At 36.9% G+C, this 27399-nt stretch overlaps 1 protein-coding gene across 3 annotated transcripts in view; it reads right to left on the reverse strand.

The window, feature by feature from the left end:
• ITSN2 (intersectin 2) overlaps nt 1-27399 on the reverse strand; it is a 121359-nt gene that overhangs the window by 27079 nt on the left and 66881 nt on the right. For 2 of the 3 annotated variants that reach the window (XM_061154905.1, XM_061154906.1), the window contains exons 17-28: nt 26147-26283; nt 23032-23168; nt 21925-22022; nt 18142-18308; nt 17718-17862; nt 14342-14547; nt 12350-12414; nt 9750-9916; nt 7606-7651; nt 7402-7523; nt 6310-6406; nt 5711-5902 (exon numbers count right to left, since the gene is read on the reverse strand). In XM_061154905.1, coding sequence (XP_061010888.1) covers nt 5711-5902; nt 6310-6406; nt 7402-7523; nt 7606-7651; nt 9750-9916; nt 12350-12414; nt 14342-14547; nt 17718-17862; nt 18142-18308; nt 21925-22022; nt 23032-23168; nt 26147-26283 — 1579 coding nt within the window. Of the gene's footprint in view, nt 1-710; nt 4027-5710; nt 5903-6309; nt 6407-7401; nt 7524-7605; nt 7652-9749; nt 9917-12349; nt 12415-14341; nt 14548-17717; nt 17863-18141; nt 18309-21924; nt 22023-23031; nt 23169-26146; nt 26284-27399 lie in introns of those variants that run through there. The other variant, XM_061154907.1, reaches the window with a different exon arrangement.

A 27399-nucleotide genomic window follows, 5' to 3' on the forward strand; every position in this document is an offset into this window, starting at 1 on the left:
TGGACCATCTGACACTCATTTTCACATTCTCAGGACCTAGTACTCTGCATTCGCTTATACAAATACTCAACATATGTTCGTTGAAAGACTTTACAGAGATTAAAAAAGGTTTTTGGAAAGAGACTGTTTATATCATACATTGACAGATGGGTTGGATTTTGATCCACTTTTTTTCACTCAAGGTGAAACCACCAACTTGATTACTGAAGTGTAAAACTGCTTAACTCTGGTGCCTCCAAGCATCCAGTGGAATTTCTTTTACTGAATATAGACTCTTATTATTTTGTACTAAAAATGTCTTAGTCTACATTTAAGACTACTAAGACTAATGTCTTAGTCTACATTGAGTGTTAGTCTAGCAATGAGTATTAACTTGTAAATTCCTTCCAATCTTTTTAGAGATAAAGTTGGAGTAAAAATTATAAATAACATAGTAGTCTATTATTATCCTAGATATTTTCTTGTACTTTCAAATCAAAATTTCTTTTGCTTTTGAGATACATACACTTATCTTGGGTCAAACTATCTCAATTGTTACCACTTAAAAATTTCTTTTGTCCCTTGTACTACACATACAACTTGCTGGTCTGGACCAAGAGACCATGTTAAGGAAAAAGAGAAATTCCAAAGAAATTCAAACAGGACTAGAATATAAACAGTTAAAAATAAGTTTTAAAGGATGCTTCAAAAGAAATACACAATACAAATAATGTAGTTTGTGTCCCTTTAATAAACACACTTGCATAGTTATATTACAATTTTGTAAAAATGAAAATGAATGACCTCATGCCAAGCGTGCCCAGCATTTGCACAATCTCAATACCTTTAATACTATAGTTTTCAAGACGCACAAAATAAAAATTTAAGGCAAAAAAACAGCACTTTGCAACAATTTAATAATTTATTACATTACAGTAGCATCACAGCAGCATCCAATAATGCCACTATAGGCAAAAGTCTCTCAGTCTTTCCATTAGAGAGTCTATTTACAAGAATTTATAACTTGGTAAAATTCATCCTAAGAAAACTTGGCAAATAAAGCTTTGGACTGGAATTGGCATTGCTTTCTCTACTTTTCCTTCCCTTCCCCTACTTTATTTTAAACTATCAGAATTCATATTATATTTTAAAACACTAATGTAGCAGTTATACTCTTTTAATAGCTGTATTATTTTAAAATGACTCCCTAGGATAAAGTTTTAGAGGAAACTATACAACAGGTAGGATTGATTTAGATTTTCAAATTTTCTAAAAAAATCAGCTTTGGTCTTAGAACTGATTTTTTCATTGCTGAAAAACCCATCAGGTTTAATCACATACTGTAGAAATGATTACAACATATTGCAATTTTTAAATAAACAGGTATTTTGTGTTTTTTTTTTTTTTCCAGCTTTACTCAGACCCAAAGTATCAACACTCACTAAGGTATTTTGATTCTTCACCTCCTACAGGGTTCAGATTTGCTCAGTTGTGCTCCCATTTTAAAATTCTACATTCCTGATAAACTCCTTCTAATGTCGCTTTCTAAGTAAACTGAAGCTGCCTCTTATACTGAATGAGGAAGAGAGCAAATATGTGGCTGAATATGAGGTATTGCAAAGGATTGCATGCTCTTTTAAAAAGGACAAGTTATTATTATATGCCATACCATTTCCTTTACTTTTAGCTTCCTGTCAAATATATGACAAAATACCTAAACAGAGAGAGGTATTTCTGTAAATACAGTAAATTTATTTCCCAGACAGACACTCAGTTTAAATACGCCATTATAAGACTTAGTCCATAGTACCTGATGAATATATTCTTTTCAAATTGATTTACAGACACTAATCTCTACCAGAATGTCATTCTTAATAATCTATAGTTATCAGTGTAAAAGGGAAGCAATTTGAGCTACAAAAATACCTTTGAAATAATTTATCAGTGTATTAAATAAGCCCAAATTCAAAATTATAAAGAGAGAATGTTATACTATATCATGTAATTAATTAAGTGGTCTTATTTCTAACTTCAGGATTTAAGGTGGATTTAAACTGCCCTGAATTTGAACCCAACTAACATGTTCAGAAAATAAAAGGCAAGACCAAGTAACCCGTACAATTTAGAAGATCAGCTGAATTTACAAGGATTCAGTCTTTACACTGTACCCTTTAGTGACTGCAGGCAAATCTGTTATGCCACCTGTAAAATAATATTATTGCTTTCCATTTAATGTCATATTTTATAAAAGTATCATGATGATGCCAAATGCTAAAAGCTGAGGTGGTCTAGTAACTAGAAATCCCTGCCTCAGGGAGCACACATGCCCGTCACCATACATCCCAACGATGTGAAGTATTCCGGAACACAGACATTTAAATTTTGTGAAGTTCTAACTAAACCGTTGATTCTTCCTCAAGTGTTGTAAAGTTATGATTTAGGGAACATATGACTAAAATCATTCATTCATAATGTATAGGCACATTAACACAAATATTGCACAAAATATGCCTCAGAGATATAAAAACACATTTCACTCTTCTTAAAGAACTCTGTGAGGAAATAAGACTCTGTGATTGTATGTACACTTTTCCTGATAATACTTGGACATTCAGAAACAGTAGATTGCACTGCAGTTTGTAAACAGTTTAAATTGCATAATCTTCTCATTGATTTTCAAATATGATTTAATACTATCCACTAAAAGTCAACTAAGTACTCTCACATTTATAATAATGTTTTACTATCCTTGCAGTTTTTGGCTCAAGGAAAAGAAGTGAAGTCCTATGCCAAAGTTGCCAATGTGGTTGAAGAATAGATATTAGGTAGAGAATTCTGAATGGTAAAATCAGTTCTGTAGCCACAAAGCAGCTTCATGGACACAGAGGAATGCCATCTCCCACACAGCTTTCCTTCCCTCTAATTCATTCTCAGCTAGATAGAGACTGTCTGCCTGCTTCAAGGGCATTTAAACTCTTCAAGCATTTCTTATGATCTTTACTAAATACATTAAGAAGAAAGTCAACCTGTGCCCCTTTGTGACCTGGGACATGGAGTCACCTCATTAAAATAGATAACATGAATTTCTGACTTTAAAATGTATAGATATAAATGCTCTGCTAAGGCAGAGAAAGTGTCATATATTGTAGTCAATGATGGGAGCCTTTCATTCCTCAAAAATAATCCATTTTTAGGTAATCAGTAAAGAAATAACAACTGCCTGCTGCAGCACATTAGCAGTACCTTCATGAGCCCAGAGACCCCAGTGGACTCCCACGGTACAGGGCTCATTTTGGGATAGCTGCAACAGATAAAACCCACCCTGCTCTGCACATATGGCTAGGTGGGGTGGGCCACTTCCCTCCTCTACGAGGTAAGAAAAGCTCCCCCAAAGTGTCATCATTCCCACCCCAAAATACACAGAAAATAGAGAAAAGGATATTTCCAATTCTTGGCCTTTTAACAAACTTAAATATTGGTACTTATAGTGGCATATTAGAAAGTAACAGAGGAAACAGTGCCTATTGGGGGACAAATTGCATATTGAACCAATTAAGAGCTCACTGTGATTAAGATTAGGTCAAACGTAACAGCAAAACATAAGCAATTCTGAATTTTGTAATGAATATACATGTTGCAGTAACATTAGAAAAGCATGGCAGCCCATTCCAAACCAGCAAGAACAGTTTGTGCAAATAGTGGGTCTTTGTGTGTTTGAACTCCCACCATGTAAGGGCAAACTCAGTATGCATGCTAATGACCTACAATTACCAAATTAAAAAAGAAGAAAAATGCTAAAGGATGCCAGAGTGAACAGCAGGGAAAGCCACACAAAGACCCACTATCCTTTAACTTGTTACAAATAAATTTTAACTGTAAATTAGAAACACAGAGAAATAACCACAAGTGGCTCTAACATTTGAGAACGAAGCTAAGGAATTGTGTAGGAGATATTTGATCAGGGCTGCCTGCCCTGTCTCCACGCTAGAGTCAAACTTGGATAGTGGGTCTCTGGGGTGCTTTCACACTGGAAGACAACACTGGGTCCTATAAAAAGAAAAATGAGGGATAAAATGAACATAAAGCAAATCAAGTGGGTGAGAAAAATTCTACTGATTACATGCAACGTCAACAAATTTGAACTACTAAAATTCTCAACCTTTAAAAAATATTCTAACTACCTAGTAAAATGAAAGTAATACTTATAAAGGCTTGAGAAACACTCATGGTAGTCTAAAACTTAACTAGTTTTCACTGACTCATATATTCCTGGCTTATCTTCCTTTAGAACACTTTCATATTTTCTTATATTTCTTATTATAAGACTTAAAAGGGAAAAAATATGTTCCACCATTGGAAAACAAGATAATAACAAAACATTTGGAAAACGATCACTTTACATTGTAGACACTATAAAAGTCAAATGCACTGACAAACTAGAATGCCTCCAAGGATCACTTAGCCCAAGATCTTCCAGACCTAGTGGGTCTGAAAAGTACCTTCCTCTCTCAGGCTCAGGAAAGACACCTCGGGTATTTTAATAACCAGACAAACTGGCAAGCCCTGAAAACTGCCAAACCATCAGTAGAATTTAAAAATGGTCTTTCATTTAGGTAATCCAAGTTTTATAATTTTCCTTACTACCTCTCTTGAAACCTTGAGGTATTTTTAGGAATACTCAAAGCATAAAAAATTGGACTCCACCTCCAGACTGGGACATTCAGCTGCTCTATCTAAAGGACGGTCTTCTCCCTGAATCACAAGGATCTTTATAAGCTCTAAAGTGAAAATAATGCACTAATAATTTAAAATGATAGATATAGTACAAAGTAAATTCATAATACTTGCATTTAATTGTAAACACATCTCAGCTTTGACTGGGTTACCATTTAAAGGTTCTTAGAAGCTAAGTTAAAATGAGAGGCTAAAGCTTTTAGATAATTTCACAAGAATGATAAAAACACAAATCATGATGTATTTTATTAAGAAGGACAAAAAGATCAAAAGGGTGAGGAAAGGTGACCTCTATTTTATGAAGCTAAAAAAATATTTCCAAGTACTGTTTATTCTCTAATGCTACATTTACTGTCAAGTGTAAGAGGTTAGGTATCAAGAGATAATTTTACGTAATACCAAATCATATACACTGAGATATGGACCCTTGCAGTAAAAGTAGTAAAACAGATCTTAATTCATATATCTCTGTGGCATGAGTTACCTACCTTAAAAAAATCACCTAATGAGATTTTTGCAAGCACTTTATTTGTAAAATAAATTTTATAATTTTCTTCTAACCTGGGTGCTATGTAATAATGTGGGAAATAAATAAGGTTGTGAAATTAACAGCACCTGTACACTAAAAGTGTCATTCTGCACAGGTGAATACACCAACTGCCAGCTAGTCTCTACTCTCTCTTAAGCTGAAAAACACTGGTGTAAAAATAAGCTGCAGTATAGACTGCTACCATACCAAGGAACTCATGAAAGAACTAGAACTTTTTTTCAGATAAAGTCTAACAGTAAGGTCTGAAGCTAGGAGAAAAGTATTTGAAAAAAAGCAATATAACTTTTGATTTTGTGAAAGTTTCTTATTATATTTTCTTACTCTAAACATTAATATACATTTGCTGAGAGTGCTAAGTTTAAGATTTGGTTGAGAAAAGTAAGGAATGCAGTGCTGTATGTTAAAGCTGATGCACTATTAAGAAGTAAATAGTTTGATATTACTCACACTGTTGACTTGGATCTGCATCTGTCGTCATTTTAACGTAGTTCGAAGGGAAGAGACCAGTCACCCCACTGATTTCTCCTTGCCACCAGTCAGGATCATCTTTGTTTAAAACATTAATAAGCTGTCCCTTGGAGAAGCTGAGCTCATCCTCGTTGTTTGCTGTGTAGTCATACATGGCGATCACCTGACACACTACCAGAGAAAGAACAACAAAGTAATAAGTTAAATTGAGTAATTCTTCCTACTAGCATCATACCTTAAAATTCTGCCAAGATTTCCCTTTAGCTGTTCTCTCCCACCCTCCTTCCTCTATTCCCTGTTTCACAAAAGCAAGAATTTCCCAAATGTAGTTTGGAAATCCAAGCGACTGCTTTGAAGTATGATGGCGAGCAATTAAACAACTTCAAGGAGTGATGTAGTTCAAGCATCACTGAACAGCTGGCTGTTTCTAACAGAACTTTTTAGAAAGGAAGTTCTCACAGAGGTAAAGAAAGAACAAATTTTAAAATATTTTTCAATTGGCTAATCTAAGAAATGCTGAATTAAAAAAAAAAAAAAAAACTTCCTAAGATGAAACACAAGTTAACCCCTTTCCATACCAGGATGAAAGGCAGGTGTAGTTCTTTCACTGCTTGGACCCAAAAGTTTAACATGGCTGGCAGGGAACCATCCTTTCTGTCGCTTTTTCCCTCTGGCCTAAAATTAGTAAAAAGAACACAAAAGATGAGACTAAAGACAATCGTTGAGACATAAACTGAAAATGAGAAAATCCAAACTGTGTAGTAAAGAATTTAACCTTGCCCAAAGGGAGGCCTGGCCTTTGCCTATGGCTCCTGGAAGGTAATCTCTAAACCTTTGAAATGTCTTGACTGTTAAAAGAGTGTCTCAGTTTATGTGGGGGCCTTAACCATGCGGGAGAGCCTAATGATGTGATTTATGGTGGACCCTTTGGGTCATAATATGAACTCAACCTCTGGAGGGACTGGAGACTGAGTTCAGCCATGTGCACAACAACTGTGTCTACTTGATGGAGTTTCAATAAACACATTGGAAACCAAGGCTCAAGTGTGCTGCTGCTTGGAAATACTCCATGTGTACCGCTGCCAGGAGATTTAATGCTGCCCATGACTCCATGCGGAGAGAACAACGGGAAGCTCTGTGTTAGGAACCCTCCTGAACTCTGACCCATACATCTCTTCCCTTGGCTAATTTTAATCTAAATCCTTTTGTTGTAATAAATCGTAACCGTAACAGCTTTCAGTGAGTCCTGTGAGTTTTTATGGGAAATTACTGAATCTGGGAGTGGTCTCGGGGCCCTCCAAACTTACAATCTGTGTTAGGAGGGAGGGTGTCTTGAGAACACTTGAATTCTGCACTGGCCTTTGAGGTCAATATTAAACAACTGGAAGATTCAATATGCATCCCAACACTATTTGTAGAAGTCTATTTAGAGATTGTTCAGTCTCAAAGTTCTCTGCATACTTCACACAAATAATATTTATAAACTTAAAAAGACTTTTCTAATGTTCTCCTAGTAAGTAAATACCTCTTGGAGCTTTGTTAATAATCATTCAAACTAACTATTATTTATCAATTAGTCAAATAAGACAAATTAAATTTTTGTTAATCTTATTTTTCTAATGAGCAGGTATTAATAATAAAATTAACAAATGTTATTTAAAAGTTATTACCTGTAATTCCCCTTGCCACCACCCACTTGTGTTTTTCTTTAGAATTAGTATTAACTGTCCTGGTGCGAGGCTAAGCTGTTCAGAACCAGAAGCCGCATATGCTGACGTTACTTGAGCAATCTCTGAAAAGAAGAAAAACAAGGGACTATGAATTCAAGACTATTAAACACCTTAGTAGTTTGTCAGCTTTATCATGATACATACCAGGTTTCTTGTTTGATGTTCCAGATTTGCTAGCACTCCCAAAACCCTATAAGGGAAAAGATACACTGTTTTATCATTTTTCAACAATCCAGGGTTAAAAGTACACAGGCTATTAGGAACTAGAGATTTCTAATTCCCAGGGTCCTTGTTTCTTTAGAGTAAGAGCAAAATAATGATTAACCTTATACTGATCAAGTAAGTTAAGAATCCAATACTTACAGGGAGATCTGATTCTGACAGAATACATTATATATAAGTAGCTGATGTTGGCAACTCAACAGGAACAGCTCGTTTTCTGAATTTTTTCTGAATATTAAATGTTAACACAAATACATTTCATCATTAGGGGGTTAGAATCAATGCCCACCACATATAACACATGTGCTCTGGGTATGTTAAGGCATATGTGAGTTTTGCTCCTGCTACATACAAGGTAGTGCTTTTATTTTTAATTTTTTGTCATGTTCCACCTGAACCTGACCTAAGAACAAAGAATGCATACCAGCAACTATCACCTGTTTGACTTTACAGGATAAGTTGGGCCAATCACATTTCTTATTTTTAGGAATTGTTATTTGTAGACATTTTAATAATGATGGCCATTCTGTCAGATAGTACTTCATTGTACTTTTGAATTCGCATTTCTCTAGTAAGAAGTAATGTTGAGCAGTTTTTCATGTGCCTACTGGTCATCTGTATTTCTTCTATGGAGAAATGTCTATTTAAGGCTTCTCCCCATTTTTCGATTGGGCTTTTTTTTTGGTGTTGTTGAGTTGTATGAGCTGTTTGCGTATTTTGGAAATTAAGCCCTTGTCAGCTGCATCATTTGCAAATATTTTCTCCCATTCTGTAGGTTGTCTTTTCATTTTGTTTATGGTTTCCTTTACTATACAAAAGCTTGTAAGTTTGATTAGGTCCCATTTGTTTATTTTTTGTTTTTATTTTTATTGCCCTTGGAGACCGACTGAAGAAAACAGTGGTATGATTTACATCAGAGAATGTTTTGCCTGTGATCTCTTCTAGGTGTTTTATGGTGTCATGTCTTATGTTTAAGTCTTTAAGCCATAAATGTAATTTTTAAAATATTATATAATGAAAAAAAATTATATAATGAAATGTAGCAATATAGGGAATATTTGCATAACTCAGTGATTCAGTATTTCCCAAATAATCAATGAATGATGTTATTACACTCAGTATACAAAACAGACTGATGATGGCTGATTCATGTTAATGTATGGCAAAAACCACTACAATATTGTAAAGTAATTAGCCTCCAACTAATAAAAATAAATGGAAAAAAAAAAAACAGACTGATGAATTTTAATGTTAACAATAAGGAATGTTCACTGATTTGGCTTCGGATTCTGCATTGCAAATAATCTACAAAAATCTAGTACTTGTCAAGTTTTGGTACAGCAGTGTTAAAGAAGAACATCCACAGATATCTGAACACGTCATTAAAATACTTTTGTTATCTCTCATATCTGTGTGAGGTTGAATTTTCTTCAACTACTTCAACCAAAAGAATACACTACTCTTTTCATTAAGCGTTTTTGAAGAGGGAGAAGTAGATATTTGTTTTTCATTAAAAGAAAGTTATTTAAGTCATCATATAGTAGGTTTAATTTTGTTATTTCAAAATGAATTAGTAAATTTTTAAAAATTTCAGTCTTAATTTCTAATATGGGAAATATTGCTAGATATAAGCCATATATTTTCAGAAACTTTGGGGTCCTCAATAACTTTTAAGAATGTGCAAAGTTCCTGAAATCAAAAAGTCTGAGAACTGCTGCTAGTGGTGGGAGAAAGGCAGCAGGAACTCCAAGTGTGGGCTGGGTCATAATAACGTCAGAGCCTTAAAGATTTACAGATTCCTTTTAAGCCTCCCTGAATCCAAACCATTCCCTAACTTCAGTTACCATGAGGCCCGGCCCTATCTATGGCTCATGTTCTTGGAATTTCATAAAATCATTTCTCCTTTATCTAACAGGATCTCTGTAACAAACTATATTTTATTGGAGTTACCTTAAATGGTCTCCTTGTAACCAAAGCAGCCCGACCAAAACCACATGTAAACCTCCTTTATAAACATGAGCTTGAGCAACAGGACTGATTCTGTTTCTATACCAAAGGAACTCTACCTCCTGATCTTTTGGTTTGACATAATTTGACGGAAAAATTCCAGTTCTGTCTCCAATACTTCCTGTCCACCATTCTCCATCTTTCTGGGTCACCAATATTTCTTCACCTTCAGTGAAAGTCAAATCTCCAGGTTCTACACTTGAATATGCATAAAGTGCAATATACTCTGTAGGGAATAAAGAAAAAAGAAACTAATTTTGGTTATAAGATTACGGAAGTAAAAAAAAAAAAGTGTTAATTTCCAGGATTTTGAGTAAATTTGCGGTAAAAGACCTTGTGACTTAAGGAAACCTAATGTAAAGAGATGTTAAGGCAGAAAGTAGAATGAAGTAATTACTTAATAATTACTAGAAAAAGTCTGGGGCTCCCCAGGTGGTGCTAGTGGTAAAGAAACTGCCTGCCAGTGCAGGAATTGTAAGAGACACAGGTTCGATCCCTTGGTCAGGAAGATTCCTGGAGAAGGAAACTGCAACCTACTCCAGTATTCTTGCCTGGAGAATGACATGGGCAGAGGAGGCTGGTGGGCTACAGTCCATGGGATCTCAGAGGCTTAGAATGGATGGAAAGCTTTATCACAGGTTTCTTTTTTCCCACTGTATCATCATCATCATCATCATGTCACAGAGAATAACCCCAAAGCTACAAATACATATCAGTATCTCTATAGGGTCAAGACATGAAAAGTTTTTTTAATCTTCTTACATATAGTTTAATTCTTTTCTCTTTAATTCTTTTATATACAGTTATGCAAATGCCAACTCTTCAGCTAACATCAGTATGAGAGTCCAGTTTCCATCACAATGGTCCAGCTCCTATTCCGTGCTTGGCATGGAATAGACGCTCCATAAATATTTGTTAATGAATAACCTTAAGGGAACTATGTAAGTTTTTATATGTATTTGTATTTGTTGACATGAAATTTGATCTTCAGATCATAAACTGAAGATGACCAGAACCATCATACAAAAACTATTTACTATCCACTTTACTATCCAATTTAGCTGACTCAAAAAAACAAAAATTGACCACAAGGTTAAGGTATGTTGTAACAAGCCAGGTTCTTTCCAAAATGCTCCTCACCACTTTCCTAGCATCATTTCACTGCCTTTATTCCACAGTAAACCTCTGGCTCTAGGCTTGCTGGTAACTTAAGTTCCCTAACCTTTCACAGCTGAGCGTTGGCGCACGCCTTTCCCTCTGTCCACCAAGCCTTCTCTTCCTTCATCACTAAGCAAGATCCTACTCATCGTTTAAGATGATTCAATGTGGCCACCTCTGTGGATTCATAGGTCCTACTCAAAATTGTGTTTTCATTCATTTGTTATAGCACTTATTACAATTATATGCCTATCCTTCCCATTCTACTGTTAGCACCTGGGAAACTGTGTTTTATTCATCCTTGTATAGGATGAATAATTCTAGGCTCTAGCATAGTATCTCTAGCAGATAATGAATAAACTGTTTAACTTACTATTAAACTGATTTTCTTGAACAATATAAACAAAATGTAAACTATTCAACTAGTTTTACAATGGATATATACAATTAATTTATAAATCTATATAACTATTACATAAAAACACTGTCTGAAATAAGGGTAGACATTTTTCAACACATTTTCAAAATTAAGATAGTCAAACAACCCAAGGGGCAACAGAAATGTCTTTGTAATATTTATGATTAAAGTGTATCTTGATTTCAAATCCTACTTAATGATTTACGTGGCATACTGTAATTAAAATGCAATTCAGTGAACTCCCTGGTGGGCCAGTTGTTAGGACTCCATGCTCTCACTGCCAAGGGCCTGGGTTCAATCCTTGGTCAGGGAACTAAAAATCCCACAAGCTGCACAGTGTGGCTAAAAAAAAAGGCAATTCATAACTAAATGTACTAAAATTTCCTTGTATTTTAAACATCTATAATATATAATAAAAGGAAAACAAAAAATTTCATGCTATCTCATTGCAATGCTTATTTATTTATTTATTGAAGTCATGTGGAGAGGTCTGACAGAATGTGGTCCACTGGAGAAGGGAATGGCAAACCACTTCAGTATTCTTGCCTTGAGAACCCCATGAACAGTATGAAAAGGCAAAAAGATAGGACACTGAAAGATGAACTTCCCAGGTCGGTAGGTGTCCAATATGCTACTGGGAGCTGACTTGTTTGAAAAGACCCTAATGTTGGGAAAGATTGAAGGCAGGAGGAGAAGGGGACAACAGAGGATGAGGTGGTTGGATGGCGTCACCAACTCAAAGGACATGAGTTTGGGTAAACTCCTGGAGTTGGTGATGGACAGAGAGGCCTGGTGTGCTGCGGTTCATGGGGCCGCAAAGAGTCAGACACGACTGAGCAGCTGAACTGAACTGATATGAACTTTTATAGTACTGATTTTTTTTAAGTGTCAAGTATTTTCAGTCATATATTTTCTATCTCCTAAATATTCATGTGAAATATAGCGGCAGCAAGGTTTCTCCTAATTTCACTTTAACACTGAAGACACAAAAGCAATAAGAGTAACAACTGTGGGAAGTCAGTTATATAATTAGTCAGTAGCTAATTTGACCTCCATCTAATTTACAAATTAACAAAAGCTCACCTTCTCCCACTGTACAGGCTGCAGAGGTAGGTTTCTTGTTTACAGATGCATACAAAGCTTCTGGTCTGCCAAATAAACACACAAAACAGATAAAAAACAATAATAATACAATAAAAAAGGTATCATCACGTAAATAAAGAAGATGGTTTGATGAAGACAGCAGGTTTTCAGCAGTGTGCTCTTTTAAGGGCTAAAATTAACTGAAATATTGTCTCAGTACACAAGCTAGAAATACGCTCATACACAAAATACTAGCGGATTATAAACTGCCTACTTACAAACTACTAAAATTTTAAAATCTAAGTAATTTCAATATGATTTATAAATAGTTCTTCAAATGTGAGCTATTTTGCTTTTCTAAATCTAAAAGACATTAGGCCCTGGTAAATGGGCAGTTATTTGGTGAAGCACATATGGGGCTGGGTTTTGGTTAGAAAAAAATAAGGGCAATTATAAATTTTACTACTTGTTTACAGCACAGTACATTTAAAAAATATATAAAATAATAACACTTTATTTTTAGATTTGGGAACATAAATAGCTTTTATTTTCAATTTAACCCAGGAAACTGTTCTCAAAAATCTGGAAAACTGTGGCAGTAAGAACTAGATATCTGTATATATATCAGGGATTCCCAAGATGCGACTAACTATATAGTGAAGCAGTTTTCAGGTTAAAAGTGGACTCTTACTACAACTCATGGGCACACTGAATGGACTGCCTGGCTGAATTCTCCGTTACTGCAGGTTTTCAAGGTGTGTGCCTTATCTGTTAGAAAGGATCAGTAATCGAATGAAAAGTTAGAAATGTCCTTTAAGCATTTAAACTTAACCTGTTTGTGTTTATGTGTTCCTTCTCTGTAAAATGTTATAGAGTTTAAATAAGATAATTACCATAAAGGGTCTAGCACAGTGCCAGCACATACATCAGCTATTACTGTTGCTACTGTTACCATCACACACTCTAGAATTCCATGTCAGTTTGAAAAGTAAATGTCTTCTGACATTTGAACTAAAACTTAATGTACAGAACCTTAGCAGTGAAAGAATTTTTTAAAGATTTTTTAGTTATTTTCATTCAATTAATGAAAAAACTTGAGACCAAGAAGGCTTACCCCATACAGTCTGGCAAAAATAGTAGAATCAGAACTCAAGGATCTTAATTTCCAACGACCCCATTCCTTTTCAATAAATTATCTTTCTTTTCTATTTAGACTAACTTCCACATAAAACACAAGTGATAATTACCCACAGCTACATTAGAGTACTTAGTTCTTGGCAGTAAAGATGTTTGATGACCTGACTCCCCTACAGACTGGGAAATAAAGACCAGAGACCCCATCTGGTTTTGTTTTTTGTTCATGCAAAAGTTTCATTCGTGTGTTCTTTCATTAGCTCCTCTCTTCACTAAGCAAGTATGATTGAGCAGCTACTAGGCATTAAGATCACACTAGGTATCAAAAACCTAAAAAATGAACAAAAAAGACGTGAATCCCACCTCCTGGAGCTTATGACCTAATAAGGAATATAGGTAAGAAGGGAAACAGCTACAACACAGTGTGCATGAGCACCAAGAAAGGTGACCTGCAAAGGAACTCTGGAGATCCAGAGATGGGAGAGGCAGAGGCGAGGCCCTCAGTAAAGATTTATCTAAATACTGACAGTTTACAGTAAACAACAAGGGAGAAAGCTCCAAAGGAAATGAAAAATAACCTCTCTAACTGACCTGCTAGTATAAAAAAAGCAACCAATCTAAAATTTTAAGCACTTTGAAAACTCTAGGAATCTGAAATAACTAGAATAAAAGATATTCTAAAACTGGTACAAATACCTTAGGTATGATTTTTTTTCCACTCTAGGAATTACCATTCTGATATTCAGACTTAAGTTTAAACTTCTAATTTTCCTGCACAGCCAGCTGTACTGTGGCTGGCTCATCAGTGAAACTGGCAACATCGACATCTCATGTCAACACACAAAACTAAGTGCTTACTCTTCCCGCTTAACTTCACTCCCAGGGATGATTTTGACGTAAGATTTCGGAAACCATCCTCTTCCTCCATGAACCTCCCCAAACCACCAATTTTCTTGCTGCTCCAAGACAGTAATAATATCATGTTTTGAGAAGTTCAAGTGGTTTTCTTTCTTTGCAGTCCAAGAACAAAGGGCCTGTGCTTTCAGGTTTTCTACAACCTGTCCCTGTGAATACAAAACCACAAAATTAAAAAGAAACAGAAAACAATGACAATTGTGATTTCTGATTCCCAGGATATAACATACTTACTACTCAAACAGGAGACCGGTTTGGTATGGTGGTGAGTTATTATCAATGATGATTTAAGATAATCTTTACCTACTAACTGATTTAAAATTATATATGACAGACAACCATCTGAATAGCCTTCTATGAATTTAAAGACCCAACACTTACCATTCAGGGAAACACCTTGGCATTAAGCACCATAGGTATGGAAGGCAAACCCTGGGTACTGAAGACGCGTACTCACAGATCCACTAAGTATGTATCACATACAAATGAAAAGGGAAACCCTTTCTCTCCTCACTTCCAAGTCTCCTCATTGCAATGGATTCTGTTTATTCCACTAGGAATGGAGATGCAGCTGTGCTCAACCTTCCTCCACTTTTGTTTTCTGTCTCATAACTTCTTCATATTCTTATTTCTCCTTTCTTTTTTCTCAGAGGAAGGAGGGTTTCTGTTTTGTTGATAAGGCTAACCCCTCTACCTGGGCTCTAAACTTTCTACCGTGTCTTCTCATTTTCTAAAAATATTTGTAACGCTGTGAATTCTCTCTCTTGAATCTTTAATTTCTTCACTTCTCTCCTTAATTCTACTTCTAACTTCCTTAAAGAAACAGAAGTCTTGCACTTGCTTTCCAATTTCACCCCTCAGTCCATTCTAATTTAGGTTCTGCAACTGCTGTAATACTGAACTTCTTGACAAGGTCACTGATAACGTCAGAGCCAAAAGCTTCTTCAAACCCTTACTTTCCCTGATCTCTGATTGGTGGTGACATCACTGAAACCCCTCCAGTTTCCTGAAGCTCACCATCTGGTGGCTGAGAGCTCCTCTTTGGTCCAGTCTCTTTCTCTTCCTGTTTCATGTGATTTCTCTTAAAATTTTATTTATGCCTAGGACTTCTCAAATCTGTATCTTTTAAAAATTATATGCTTTTATTTATTTATTTTATTTCTGGCTGGGCAGGCTCTTTGCTGCTGCGCAGGCTTTTCTCTAGCTGCAGGGAGTGGGGGCTCCTCTCCAGTTGTGGTGCTCAGGCTTCTTGTTGCAGCGGCCTCTCCTGTTGTGGAGCACTGGTCCTAGGCTGCGTGGGTTCAGCAGGCGAGGCTCCTGGGCTTAAGAGCACAGGCTCGCAGTTGTGGTGCACAGGCTTAGCTGCTCTGTGGCATGTGGGATCTTCCTGGGTCAGGGATCAAACTCGTGTCTCCTGCATTAGCAGGCGTATTCATTACCATCATGAGCTACCAGGGAAGCCCTCAAATCTATATTTTAACTGTAACTTTATCTTTTGACCTCTAGCCTTGTAAATCAAGCTGCCTGCTGGGCCTGGCCCTCATGCTTAGGTATACAAATACCTAAGTTATACATCTGAAATGTAATCACTTTTAGAACTCACCAAACCCATTCCTCCTACACTGGACAATGATACCACCATCCCCTCAGTCACCTGAACTAAAGACCCTGAAGAGGTATCTTTAACTTCAACTTCTTCCTCATTCTTCACATTCAAAGGATTGCCATATTTTGGTTAACTAATACTTTTTTCAGTCCCTCTCTGCTTCTGTATATTTTCACCTCTGTGACACTGGTTCACAGCGTCACCTGTTACTACTGTGATATCCTCCCTTTGGCGGTCTCCTCCCTGTGCTACCTTCTCCCAGTCTGGCCTCTATATGACTGCCGGAGTTCTCTCTCTAAAATACACAACTCAGCTCTCCTTTTGAAAGCCTTCATGTGCTTTCCACTGGTGGCTCACGTGGTAAAGAATCCACCTGCAATGTGGGAGACCCGGGTTTGATCCCTGGGTTGGGAAGATCTCTTGGAGAAGGGAACGGCTACCCACTCCAGTATTCTGGCCTGGAGAATTCCATGGACAGAGGAGCCTGGCAAGCTATAGACCATGGGGTTGCAAATAGTCAGACACGACTGAGCGACATTCACATGGACTTTCCACTGCCAGCTGCTTAGCATGGCATTAAATGCTTCACAAATAAATCTCAACCTCTCTCTCCAACTACATTTTAACTCTTTCTTTATGAATCTGGTAATCTAGCCACACTATAAACAATTCTTGTTTCCTATAAACTCCTGTGTTAACATACCTCACTGACTTTCCCCCAATTGTTCTTTCACATGAATAACTTTCCTTCTGTTTGTTAAAAGCTTGCTCATTTTTGAGGGTTCTACTGAAATGCCTTAACCATTGTGAAGGCTGCTCTGATTCCCACTGGTTGAACTGAAATGCTCTCTCTTCTGTATACCCGTTAGGATTTCATAAAATATCTTCATTACAACACTTCTCATATAGTTATTTATTTGTGTCTTCATTAGCTGATGACTCCCTAATGACAGAATTTTCTTCCATTAAATTTCTAGCACAGAATAAATGCCTAGGACCTATGGTCACACAATAAACATTTTCTGAGTAAGCTGGAATTCTCAGGACTCTGTTCTGATAAAGTCTGCAATTTCTTTTTAATAATGTTAATGTAACAATGGGCTTCCCTTATAGCTCAGTCGGTAAAGAATCTGCCTGCAATTCAGGAGACCTGGGTTCAATTCCTTGGTCAGGAAGATCCCCTGGAGAAGGAAATGGCAACCCACTCCAGTATTCTTGCCTGAAGAATCCCATGGACAGAGGAGCCTGGCAGGCGTCCATGGGGTTGCAAGAGTCTGACATGACTTAGTGACTAAACCACCAGCAATGTAACAATGCTTGCATCTTGGTTACATCTAAACCAGAGGCTAAATACACATGTAATACAGTTCTCACACAATGACTTATTTAAGGAAAACACAAACAAAAAACCTCCAAGCCCACAGCTCTTCTTACAATAACTACAAATTAAGAATATAATCAAATTTGTAAAGATGATATTTTGAGTTTAGAAACCTTAGCTGGTAGCAATTTGTTACTAAGAGAATAAATTGTTGAGAAACCCCTAATAATTTCTTCAACTTTGTATCACATATGAATGGTTCAGAACCTAAACTAAATGCTACAAACTGGTAAATGAATCAATGAAGCCTTTGTGCAAAAATCTTCATTCTATTTTACATGAACCAGGAGCAATGTCAAAGAATAAAACACACAAAAATGAAACATACAAACCTGTCCATGAATTGGTGATACAGACACAGGGGACACAGTGCGAGTGAAAGCTGATTTTTTCTGCCATGATGTGTTAACACTCAGGTTTGAAAAAGATACATTTTGATAATCAGTCACAGATGCTGGTTGGTTTGAAGAAAGTGACCTATAAATATAACAATATGATATAAGTATACTTAATGAAGTACTACCAATTTATCTACTCATATATAATATATATTGTGCTTAAACACAAATTATTAAAAAAAAATCATGACCTATGTTTTTACTTAGTAAACTTCAGTATTAAATTTGGAACAAAAGGTACCCTGACAGAGTCCAGTGCAGATTACAATATGATTAAATATCAGGTTGACAGAAATACATATTAGGGATTCAAACATGTGCAGCGACATATAAATTCCGTTATTAGCTAAAAACTTACTCAGAAGTTGAGGTAGCAGATACTGTAGGAGGAAGTAAGGCCTTCTTAGGAGACACAGATTTTTCACTTGATGTCACTTTTTCTACATAATTGCATGGAAACCAGCCAAAATTTCCTTGAAAACTACCATAAAGCCAACCAGGTTCTCCTACAGTTTTTTCGTCAACCTATGGAAACAAAAAGAAGAATTATCAGTGGTTGGAAAGCCACATATTTGCAAAGAGAAGAGATGCAGAACACTGTCCAGCAGCCTAATTTTCAGAATCAAGTCCATCTAACTACATAGCTAAAGCATTTTCTACAATAGGTTACTACCTCTAACAATTGACAAGGTGCCCTTTTAAACTTAAATTTTTAATTTTATCCAAGTTAATACACAAAAACAGTTCACAAAGACCAGTAGAATCTCCATGAAGGCAAGAACAACAAACTCCAGGAATTATGCAACCTAAACCTGATTTAAATATTTGGTCTCAAGGTGAGGAATTACTGAAATGTATGAGGTACTGGTGTTCAAATACTAACTTCCTCTTTTTCGTACAAACTTTTAAAAGCATAATTTCTTTAATATTGTTTCCTAATATTTTCAACCTTATGAAAAAGAAAATGCCCATTCATTTATTCTTCAGAGTTAGGCCAGATTTGCTTTGTAAGCGGTCAATTTTAATCAATTTCATACTTGTCATTTATGATTATAATTGATTTCTAGTTGGCAGTTTACATAGAGACCTAAGCTAGGAAATTTTACATAAATGCTCACAGGCCTAGAGAAACTATTACTTCAAAAACAGCATTAATAGATAAGACTAGAAACATAGGTTGTGATGAAAAATGTTGCCAGGGTTCAGAGGAATTTCTAATTTATTGCACTTTCTCTCAAACCTCCTCTGCCACTTTCTCAAATTAAGTTGATTAGATCTTGCCTCCTATCGTACCAACAATACAGAAGCCCTCAGATTTGACCTCACCTCTACTTGAGCAAAATTTATGATCCCATCCACTCTTTCATCCAGCCCTCCAACCACAAAGGAAAGTGTACCCAGTCCTTCCACCTCTCCCTCTTCCTGGGCTCTAGATCCCAAGCCCTTCACATTGTCAAGAATCTTTCTCGTCTCCATCCATTGGTCAGAACAGTGAGGTCTGACAGGGAGGCCTGAGATGCCTTCCTGAGTGTTCTGTGTTCTGTGTGTTGACCTGAACTGTGACTTCAATGATTTATGTTGTTGTTGTTTTACTTGTGAAGTTGTGTCTCTTTTGCGACCCCATGGACTGCAGACCACCAGGCTCCTCTGTCCATGGGGTTTCCTAGGCAAGAATACTGGAGTGGGTGGCCATTTCCTCCTCCAGGGGCTCTTCCTGACCCAGGGACTAACTCATATCTCCTGCATTGGCAGGTGGATTCTTTTACCACTGAGCCACCTGGGAAGCCCCTTCAAAGATTTACATGTGTGTATAAATTATTGGAGCTGTTCACTGATGGCTGTGTACTTTACTAAATGTAAATTACAGCTTAATTGGAAAAAAAATCTCCCTCTATTAGTAATTTACTCTTTCTGGTATCATTAACTGTTTTTCTCTGCAGACCCTTTCTATCATTAAACTCGTTCAAGCTTCTGCCAAGTTAAAAAAAAAAGAGAAAACAGAACAACTTCCCTCAATCCACGTTTGTCATTATTTTCCACCTTCACTTCCTTCTCCCCTTCAGAAGCCAAGCTCCTTCAAGAGTTTTATATATTCACTGTCTCCTCCTTCCTCCCCTCCAACTGTTCCTCAACTCACAGAAATCTGGCTTCTTCCTCCACCACTCCACTCAACTAATACTCTTCTCCTCCAGGTTAATAGTAACTGCTGCTGCTAACACAATGGTTCTTTTTTAAAGCACTGTCTGGTTTTACATGTGGGCCACTCCTCTCAAACTTCCCTGACGCTAAACTCTGTTCTGTTTCTTCCTCTCGTCATTCTTCTCCAGCTCCCCTCAGTGTCCATGCTTCCCAGAGAGTGCACCGTAAGCCATCTTCCCCCTTTCTTATTCCCCTTAGGGGAGCTCTGCCACAGTCACGTCTGCAGTGACCATCACAACATACCGATGACATCCAAACTGGCCCCCTCTGACCTTTGCCAGCGATCTCGATAGATACCTCTGGATATGTAACTGCTGCCCAGAAATCTGAAACTCATCCCAAACTAAACTCATTATAATTCCCACTTAAATTTCCTCCTTCTAATCTTCCTCTCTTAGTGAATGAACACCATTAACTAAGCTGTCCAAATCAGGTGTGTGCATGCATGTTAAGCTGTTCCAGTCATGTCCAACTCTTTGCACCCCTATGGACTGTAGCCCACCTGGCTCCTCTGTCCATGGAGATTCTCCAGTGAGAATACTGGAGTGGGTTACCACGCCCTCCTCCAGGGGATCTTCCCAACCCAGGGCTTGAACCTGCATCTCTGCATCTCTTGCATTGGCAGGCAGGTTCTTTATCACTAGTGCTACCTGGGAAGCCTCCAAATCAGATATCTGACAGCAACTCACGACATTCTTTACATCAAGGATTCAGCAGAGAACATAAGCACTCAAGAAACTCCAGCTAACCTCATGTTCCTGCTGTCACCACCACCAGACTGGCTCTCTGACTGTGGGAAAGGTCTGTTCTAGAGGGGACAGCAATCCACACCCTTCTTCTACTTCCTTGGGATGTCTATGTTTCTCAATAAACTATAAACTTATTCAGAGACTGTGAATTGTTTACTATATCCCTAGCCTAATATAGCCTCCAACAAGAATTTGCTGAAACAAAAGATTTAATCAAAAATATAAGTAGGCTCTTGGCCGGACATGCCCAGACAGGCTATATTTCTTCATTCTTGGACACTGCCTCGTCACCACCAACCAGACAAGGAGGAATGGCAGGGCCAGGAGACGGGACTCAGCTGCCTATGTAACGGACCTCCCTCAGCTGAGCAGCTACGCACGGCCACAGTGGCAAGGGCAACAGAAGCAGTATGCAGCTGGGGAGGATACTGAGCATCTGAAGAGCCGGTTCTTGTAAACCCTAGTCCAGGTACCATTCGGCTTTTGCGACTCAACTGATAAAATACACCAAACTGGTGAAAACGCAGGTTAAAAAAAGAAAACAGACACTGGCTAGGTATCTGGGTAATATAACTTTTATTTCCTAAGAAGAAAACTGAAGTCCAAGTCACTATGCTTCTACAGACTGCATTCTTCCTAATGTATCACAATAGCTCAATCAATGCTATTCCCTGCATCTTCTCTTATTCATCCATTTTACATGGCTTGTGATTATACAATAAAATCCTTTTTCTTCTGCATCTAGTTAGAGCTACAGAACCTAACTCCTTCAACTCTTTTAATGGTCGTCAGAAAATAGCTAGCTCTCCCAAATGTCATTGATGATTTATTAAAACAAAATCAGTGTCACTTTTCATGGCATAAAGCAGCAGGGCCTAGTGAAAAGAACACTGGGTTTAGTAATGCAAAGACATGTACTCTCACTCCCCGCTGGCAGTGTGCTGCTGAGGATTACAGCTTGTGTAAGTCTTCCTTACCTGTAATGTCCTCTGCAGATCTGTAGTATGTCTTAAGCACCAAATGAGGACACGCTAAAGATGTATTTTTAAAATTGTAAATTATTGTATAATTGTTTACCATCTGAACCACCAGGGAAGCCCCATAATAGTATACTCAATATTATTATTCAAAGTAAAATAGTACAGTGCACTCAGCTTATTCATGAGAAAAAAAAAAAAGACTTAGTTTCCAACCTGTATTATATCCCCAGAATTAAAACTCATTTCATCATGGTTCCTTGCTTCAAAGCGATATAACGCTCTGTAATTCACCAAAGTACCAGCTGGCTCACCTAAAGAGAAGATTATTATTATTTACTTCTTTCACAGATACACATCTTTCAATGAAGAGCTCAAAAAGAAAAAACAAACAAACAGAGCATCAAACAGTATAATGAGACTCCATTTGACATAGGCTTGTTGGATTTAAGTATTTTTAACAGTCACAGAATCAATATAAAAAACAAACAAGGATAACTGTCTTAAGCAGGAGGCAGTAAAACAAGGAGACGACTGTCAGGATGTGTCACACGCGTGGATAAGGGAAGGTGAGGGCTGGTGACTGAGATGGGCCAGGTGGAGGGAGACTAAGCTGCAAGAGGCTTAATTTGATCTGTGGAGGTCAGAATCACAGGGAAGATGAGCACAAAAGGGAGGTCACAGATGAGGAAGTAAGCCAGTATAAACAGGGTTAATTACAGATTCATCAGTATGGTTCTAAAAACAAAAACAGCAGAAGGGCTCACAAGTATACTAGACTTACTAGATTAAAGATATTTTACTTTGTTCATTTGTAGAATAAATGCTTTAACTTATAAAAATTTTAATACACTGTATCATTATTCAGGATTCAAAAATATGTGTATCCAGAAAAGATACAATAATGCTTAAACTGTTAATATTTTAGAAATACACTGGGGAGGGGTACCAAAAACAACCTTATATCATCTGAGAAAATTTCACTGTGCAAAGAACAGTTTACTGTTACTTCATTAAAATAAACAGTTTAGCTACACTAATGAAATAAAGTATTTTAAATTACTTCAATTATAAACACTGTGTCGAGGTTTATGCATTGGTAGTGATGACTACTTTCTTTTCTTTGTGTCATTTTAAGATTTCTACCCTCAAACTGTTTTAGTAAGGCTACATCTTCTCATCCAAGTTTAATTTAGAAAAAGAATTAGCATCCATTTAAATTTTCTTCTTCTTCTTTTTGCCTCATTAGAATCTTTTTTTCTTGTTGCTTTTGTTACTCTGTTTCAGAAAAATCAAACCAATTATTTTTATCCTTATCCTTACTTTGTTTCTCCTCAGCTTTCCGCTCCACTTCTTGAACTTTTTCCTGTGATTTTTCTTCTTGGAGTCGTTTTTGCTTTTCTTCTTCCTCCTTTCTAAGATTTTCTTTCCATAAGTTTTCTTTTCCTTGTTTTGCTTTCCTTTATAAAAAAGAAAAAGTTCGCATAATGTCCTAAATTTCTTTTATGCAAAATAAAAATATAATAGATCTTCTTCCTGACAAACTGAAGAAAAATTAATATTTCTTATATATTTAAATATAACCTTAAACATAATTATGTATTTATTACATACAGCAAAGACATGTGGGGGGGAAGTGGAGAAACCATAGGGAATCAGGGCTGAAGGAGAAAACCAATTAGTCAATCAATTAATCAAGAGAGAAACTATGGACAAACAGATGAGCTGAAGTGTATGACTAACAATTTCTCACACTCTCAGATTTCTTCCTGCCCAGCCAACCTCCCAAACCCAAGGGAAAAAAAAGTGGAAAAAAACTGAAATGGAACTAATCAGAAAACAAATATAAAAATTGTATTTAAATTTCCTTCCCTTCTCTCTAGATTCTTCACCAGGACTGCTGTCAAACTCTTACTCTCACTATTCTAGCTAATCCCTGTTTTAGGGATTTAGTCATTGCTGTGAAATAGGAAATGCTTCTGGACAGACAGATTACTTCTTATATTATCACTTAAGAGTCTCCTTCATTTGTTAGATTTTGGATAACAGATCATTTTTCCTCGAGAGGTCTGTGCTTCTGTACAAGTTTCTATGACATTTGATACAGCTGCAGCTTGGTTTCTAGCTAGTCAAGATGATCTGTGATCATACAGAACTAATGCTCACCACAGTTCTTCCTGCACATACTTTTGATGATATTACTGAAGGCAGAGCAGTCAACACCAAATTTAACACCTTCTTCAAGCCTCAGCACACACTATCAGGGTCTGTGACAATTGTGTCTGATGCATCCCGGGTTTTGGGAGGCACTTATGTCCCACAAAGGTGAAAGTATTGGCTTAATTCTGTATCTCTATTCCTATAATTCCTGGAAGAATTTGGAAATACTAGATAATTTTAAAAACTGTAGACCCACTTAGTCATGAACCCTTTCTCCTCATCCCCCAAATGTCTTACACTTCATATTCCTGGTTCATTATCACACAACTAGCTTCCACTCAACCCTCTGCAAACCCTCCTACACCCTCTATCACTTTGCAGAGTGCTTTCTCTAGCATTTTCTGTAACTGACATCCACCTCTCCTTTCAGAAGTATGCTTATCTAGCAGTCTTGACTTAATTCCAACCAATATTCCCTTTCCTAGGTCTTTGGTAACGTTCCCTGACAGTCTCTCATGTCTAGGATGACCCAACCTACCTTTATTTAAACTGCCATAGCATTATGAACACCACTATCAGAGTACTTGCCACATATTTATTGGGATAAAGAAAAGACAAGAGAGCTAAGAGAATATAAAATTAAATTTTGGTAAAGTTTCTAAGTTTGTGGATGAGAAACTGGTCCAGGGCCAGAAGATGCTTCAAAAGTTGGACAAAAGGCAAAGAGACCAGGCCTACAATGGGAAAACCTGACTATCACCAATAGCTTTGGGCGAGAAGGCAACATAAGCTGGGCAAGTGGCCAAGAAATCAAGATGTAGTACTAAGAGCCAGCTCTGAACCAATCCTACATGTTCTGATTGCTTCCCTCTACTAAAGTAGGATAATGTGTGAAGATGATGAATAAAATGAAAATAAGTGTATTGCTAATATGGTCTACTGGGCTGAAAGGAACCACGAGCAATGATGGAGAGGTATCAAGATACTTGCACGTGTCAACAGAAAACCCTAGCACGGTGACTGGTGGTGCAGCCATTGCACGGGTCCCTTGGGCACACACTGCTGCACAAGTTGGTGGCAGATAAAAACCTCCTTAGTTTAAACTTACTGCCTCTGCACCTATTATTCCAGCATCTCTTGCTAGGGAGTCACAAAAGTATGAGTCTTGGAGTAAAAAATGTTACAGCTATTTGCTTAGCTGTCTGAATCCCCTACTAGAATTATGAGGATTCTAGAGACAAGGAGTAACCCAGAGATTACCTGCATCACAGTCAACAGTGACCACTAAATAAAAATGTGTTGAGGTGGTAATTCTGAAGTCAGTAAGAAAACAGGCCTGCTATATGGTAATGTGTCTTTCTTGTCTTCCCAGTAGCTCTTTCATGGACATTACTCTTCTACTCTTCTCCAGGGTAAAGAAATGCTGGTGTGCTGATATTTGTTAATTATAATAATTTCTGACACTAGAGAACTTGGGAGAAACATAGGAACGTATCAGAAGTAGAATATTACCGATAGAAAAAAAAGTCATGTGAAGTCTCTAAATGAATGGCTCTATGCTTCAGATATACAACTGTCTCACTTTTCTTTGCTACAAATGTAGGCAGTTGATGTAGCCCAGATATATACAAAGAAAACTGTATCAACATGGCATTTCTGCACTCAATACTATATAAAATTAAGTACTTGGTTTTTATGATTTCTCAGGAAACAGTAATAGATTTACTATGGAGAGACAAAAATAATGAGTGCTTATTACCCACTAAACATTATACTTGGCTCTTTAGTAAGCGAAGTGAAGTTGCTCAGTCGTGTCCGACTCTTTGCGACACCGTGGACTGTAGCCTACCAGGCTCCTCTGTCCATGGGATTCTCCAGGCAAGAATACTGGAGTGGGTTGCCTTGGCTCTTTAATCTTATTTAATTCTGAATTAGCTATGAGGTATGCATTACTGTTTCTATTTTTCAGATGGTAAAAACTGAGGTTCCAAAAGGTAAAGTGACTTAACCAAGGTCATTCAGATAGTAAATGGCAGATCAAGATAATCCAGGTTGAACTCCAAAGCCTGTAGTTTTCACTAAGGGAACATTTACAATTGGTTACTGTAAACTCAGTCCACAAAAGAAGGACTAAACTTCTAAACTTTAGAATCTAATTAGCATCTTAGGATAATAATTTTATTCCCCTTATATTTTTCATAGTCAAACTAAAGATATGGGCAATAAAAATTAGAATTTTAGTAGCAATATAGTATAATAAATTTATCAACTACATTACCTTGTAGCCTCATCTTCTAGTTTCTTTTTCTGTATTAACTCTGATCTTTTTCTTTCAATTTCCCTCAGTTTGTCACGTTTGATCTTATAAAGCTGTTCAATGGCTAACTGCTGTGTATTGTAGCTTTCTCTCAGTTCCTAAGGAGAAAATAAAAAGTTAATATGGCATGGATTTAAATACTTCTGTCTTACATAAAAATGTGGCAACTGCATTTAAAGATAAAAATCATAAAGCAAGTTAAACTAAAGTAAAAAAGATTAAAAGTCTTAAAAAAGATGATTAAAAAAATCTTGAATACATTAAGAACTGAAGGTATATAGCCACTGAGGACAAATGTATGTTAAAATCAACTACTTTTATACTAATTCATTCCTAAGGAACAAAAACCTTTACAAGCCAAGTCTTTGATTTGGTACTTCGTTTTCTTTTTTTTTTGGTACTTCGTTTTCTATAGAAAAGCAATCCATTAAAAATCCAGGGAAAACAGTTTGCTGGTTACAACATTTGAAGAGGAATTTTGTTCAGTCATAGTTTTGACATGTATAGTTGAACCAAGTTATCCATAACTTTTATCCAGTCAGATATTGAACACAGAAGTAATTATTTAATAAACTACGCAATATTTATTTAATTTAAATAATTAAATAATTTAATAACTAAAATGGAAAAGATAATGTCTACCTAAAACCATGACTTGAGTGGGTCAAAATAATGAAAAGTATTTAACAGGAATTAAATGTTTATTGAGCATCTAGTTCTGTGCAAAATAGTATAAAGATTCACAGGGGATCCAATCCAAGACCATCTGACTCCTGAGTCTATAGTCCTTGTCTTCAAAGAATTCAGCCTCAAAGTAGAGAAAAGTGCCAAAATCTGGAATATAGTTGAGTGTCTTAGCAGAAACCTGTGATTATCCACTCTGCATTCCTTCCCCTTCTCTACTAACATACTCGTCCTCCTTTGGCGAAGTTGCTTTACTCCCTGAAAACCACCCTTCTATGTGGTTTTGAAGAATCTGTCACACTCAGTGCTCCTCCCACTTCCACCCAAGTGTGGTCACGTGATCTAAACAATCACAGCACCTCATTCCCCTGGCAAGAATGACTGGTGCAAAGGACATGCACATGATCCAAGCTGGGCCACAATCCCTTCCCAGGATTCAGATACACTGAGGAGGGGAGAAAGAAGCCTTTCCTTCACTAAACTCATTAAAGTGAGGGTAAGGGAAACCTGGGACTGCCCCATTTCCCAGT

The sequence above is a fragment of the Dama dama genome, chromosome 11 (genome assembly GCF_033118175.1).
Source record: "Dama dama isolate Ldn47 chromosome 11, ASM3311817v1, whole genome shotgun sequence".
Classification (NCBI taxonomy): domain Eukaryota; kingdom Metazoa; phylum Chordata; class Mammalia; order Artiodactyla; family Cervidae; genus Dama; species Dama dama.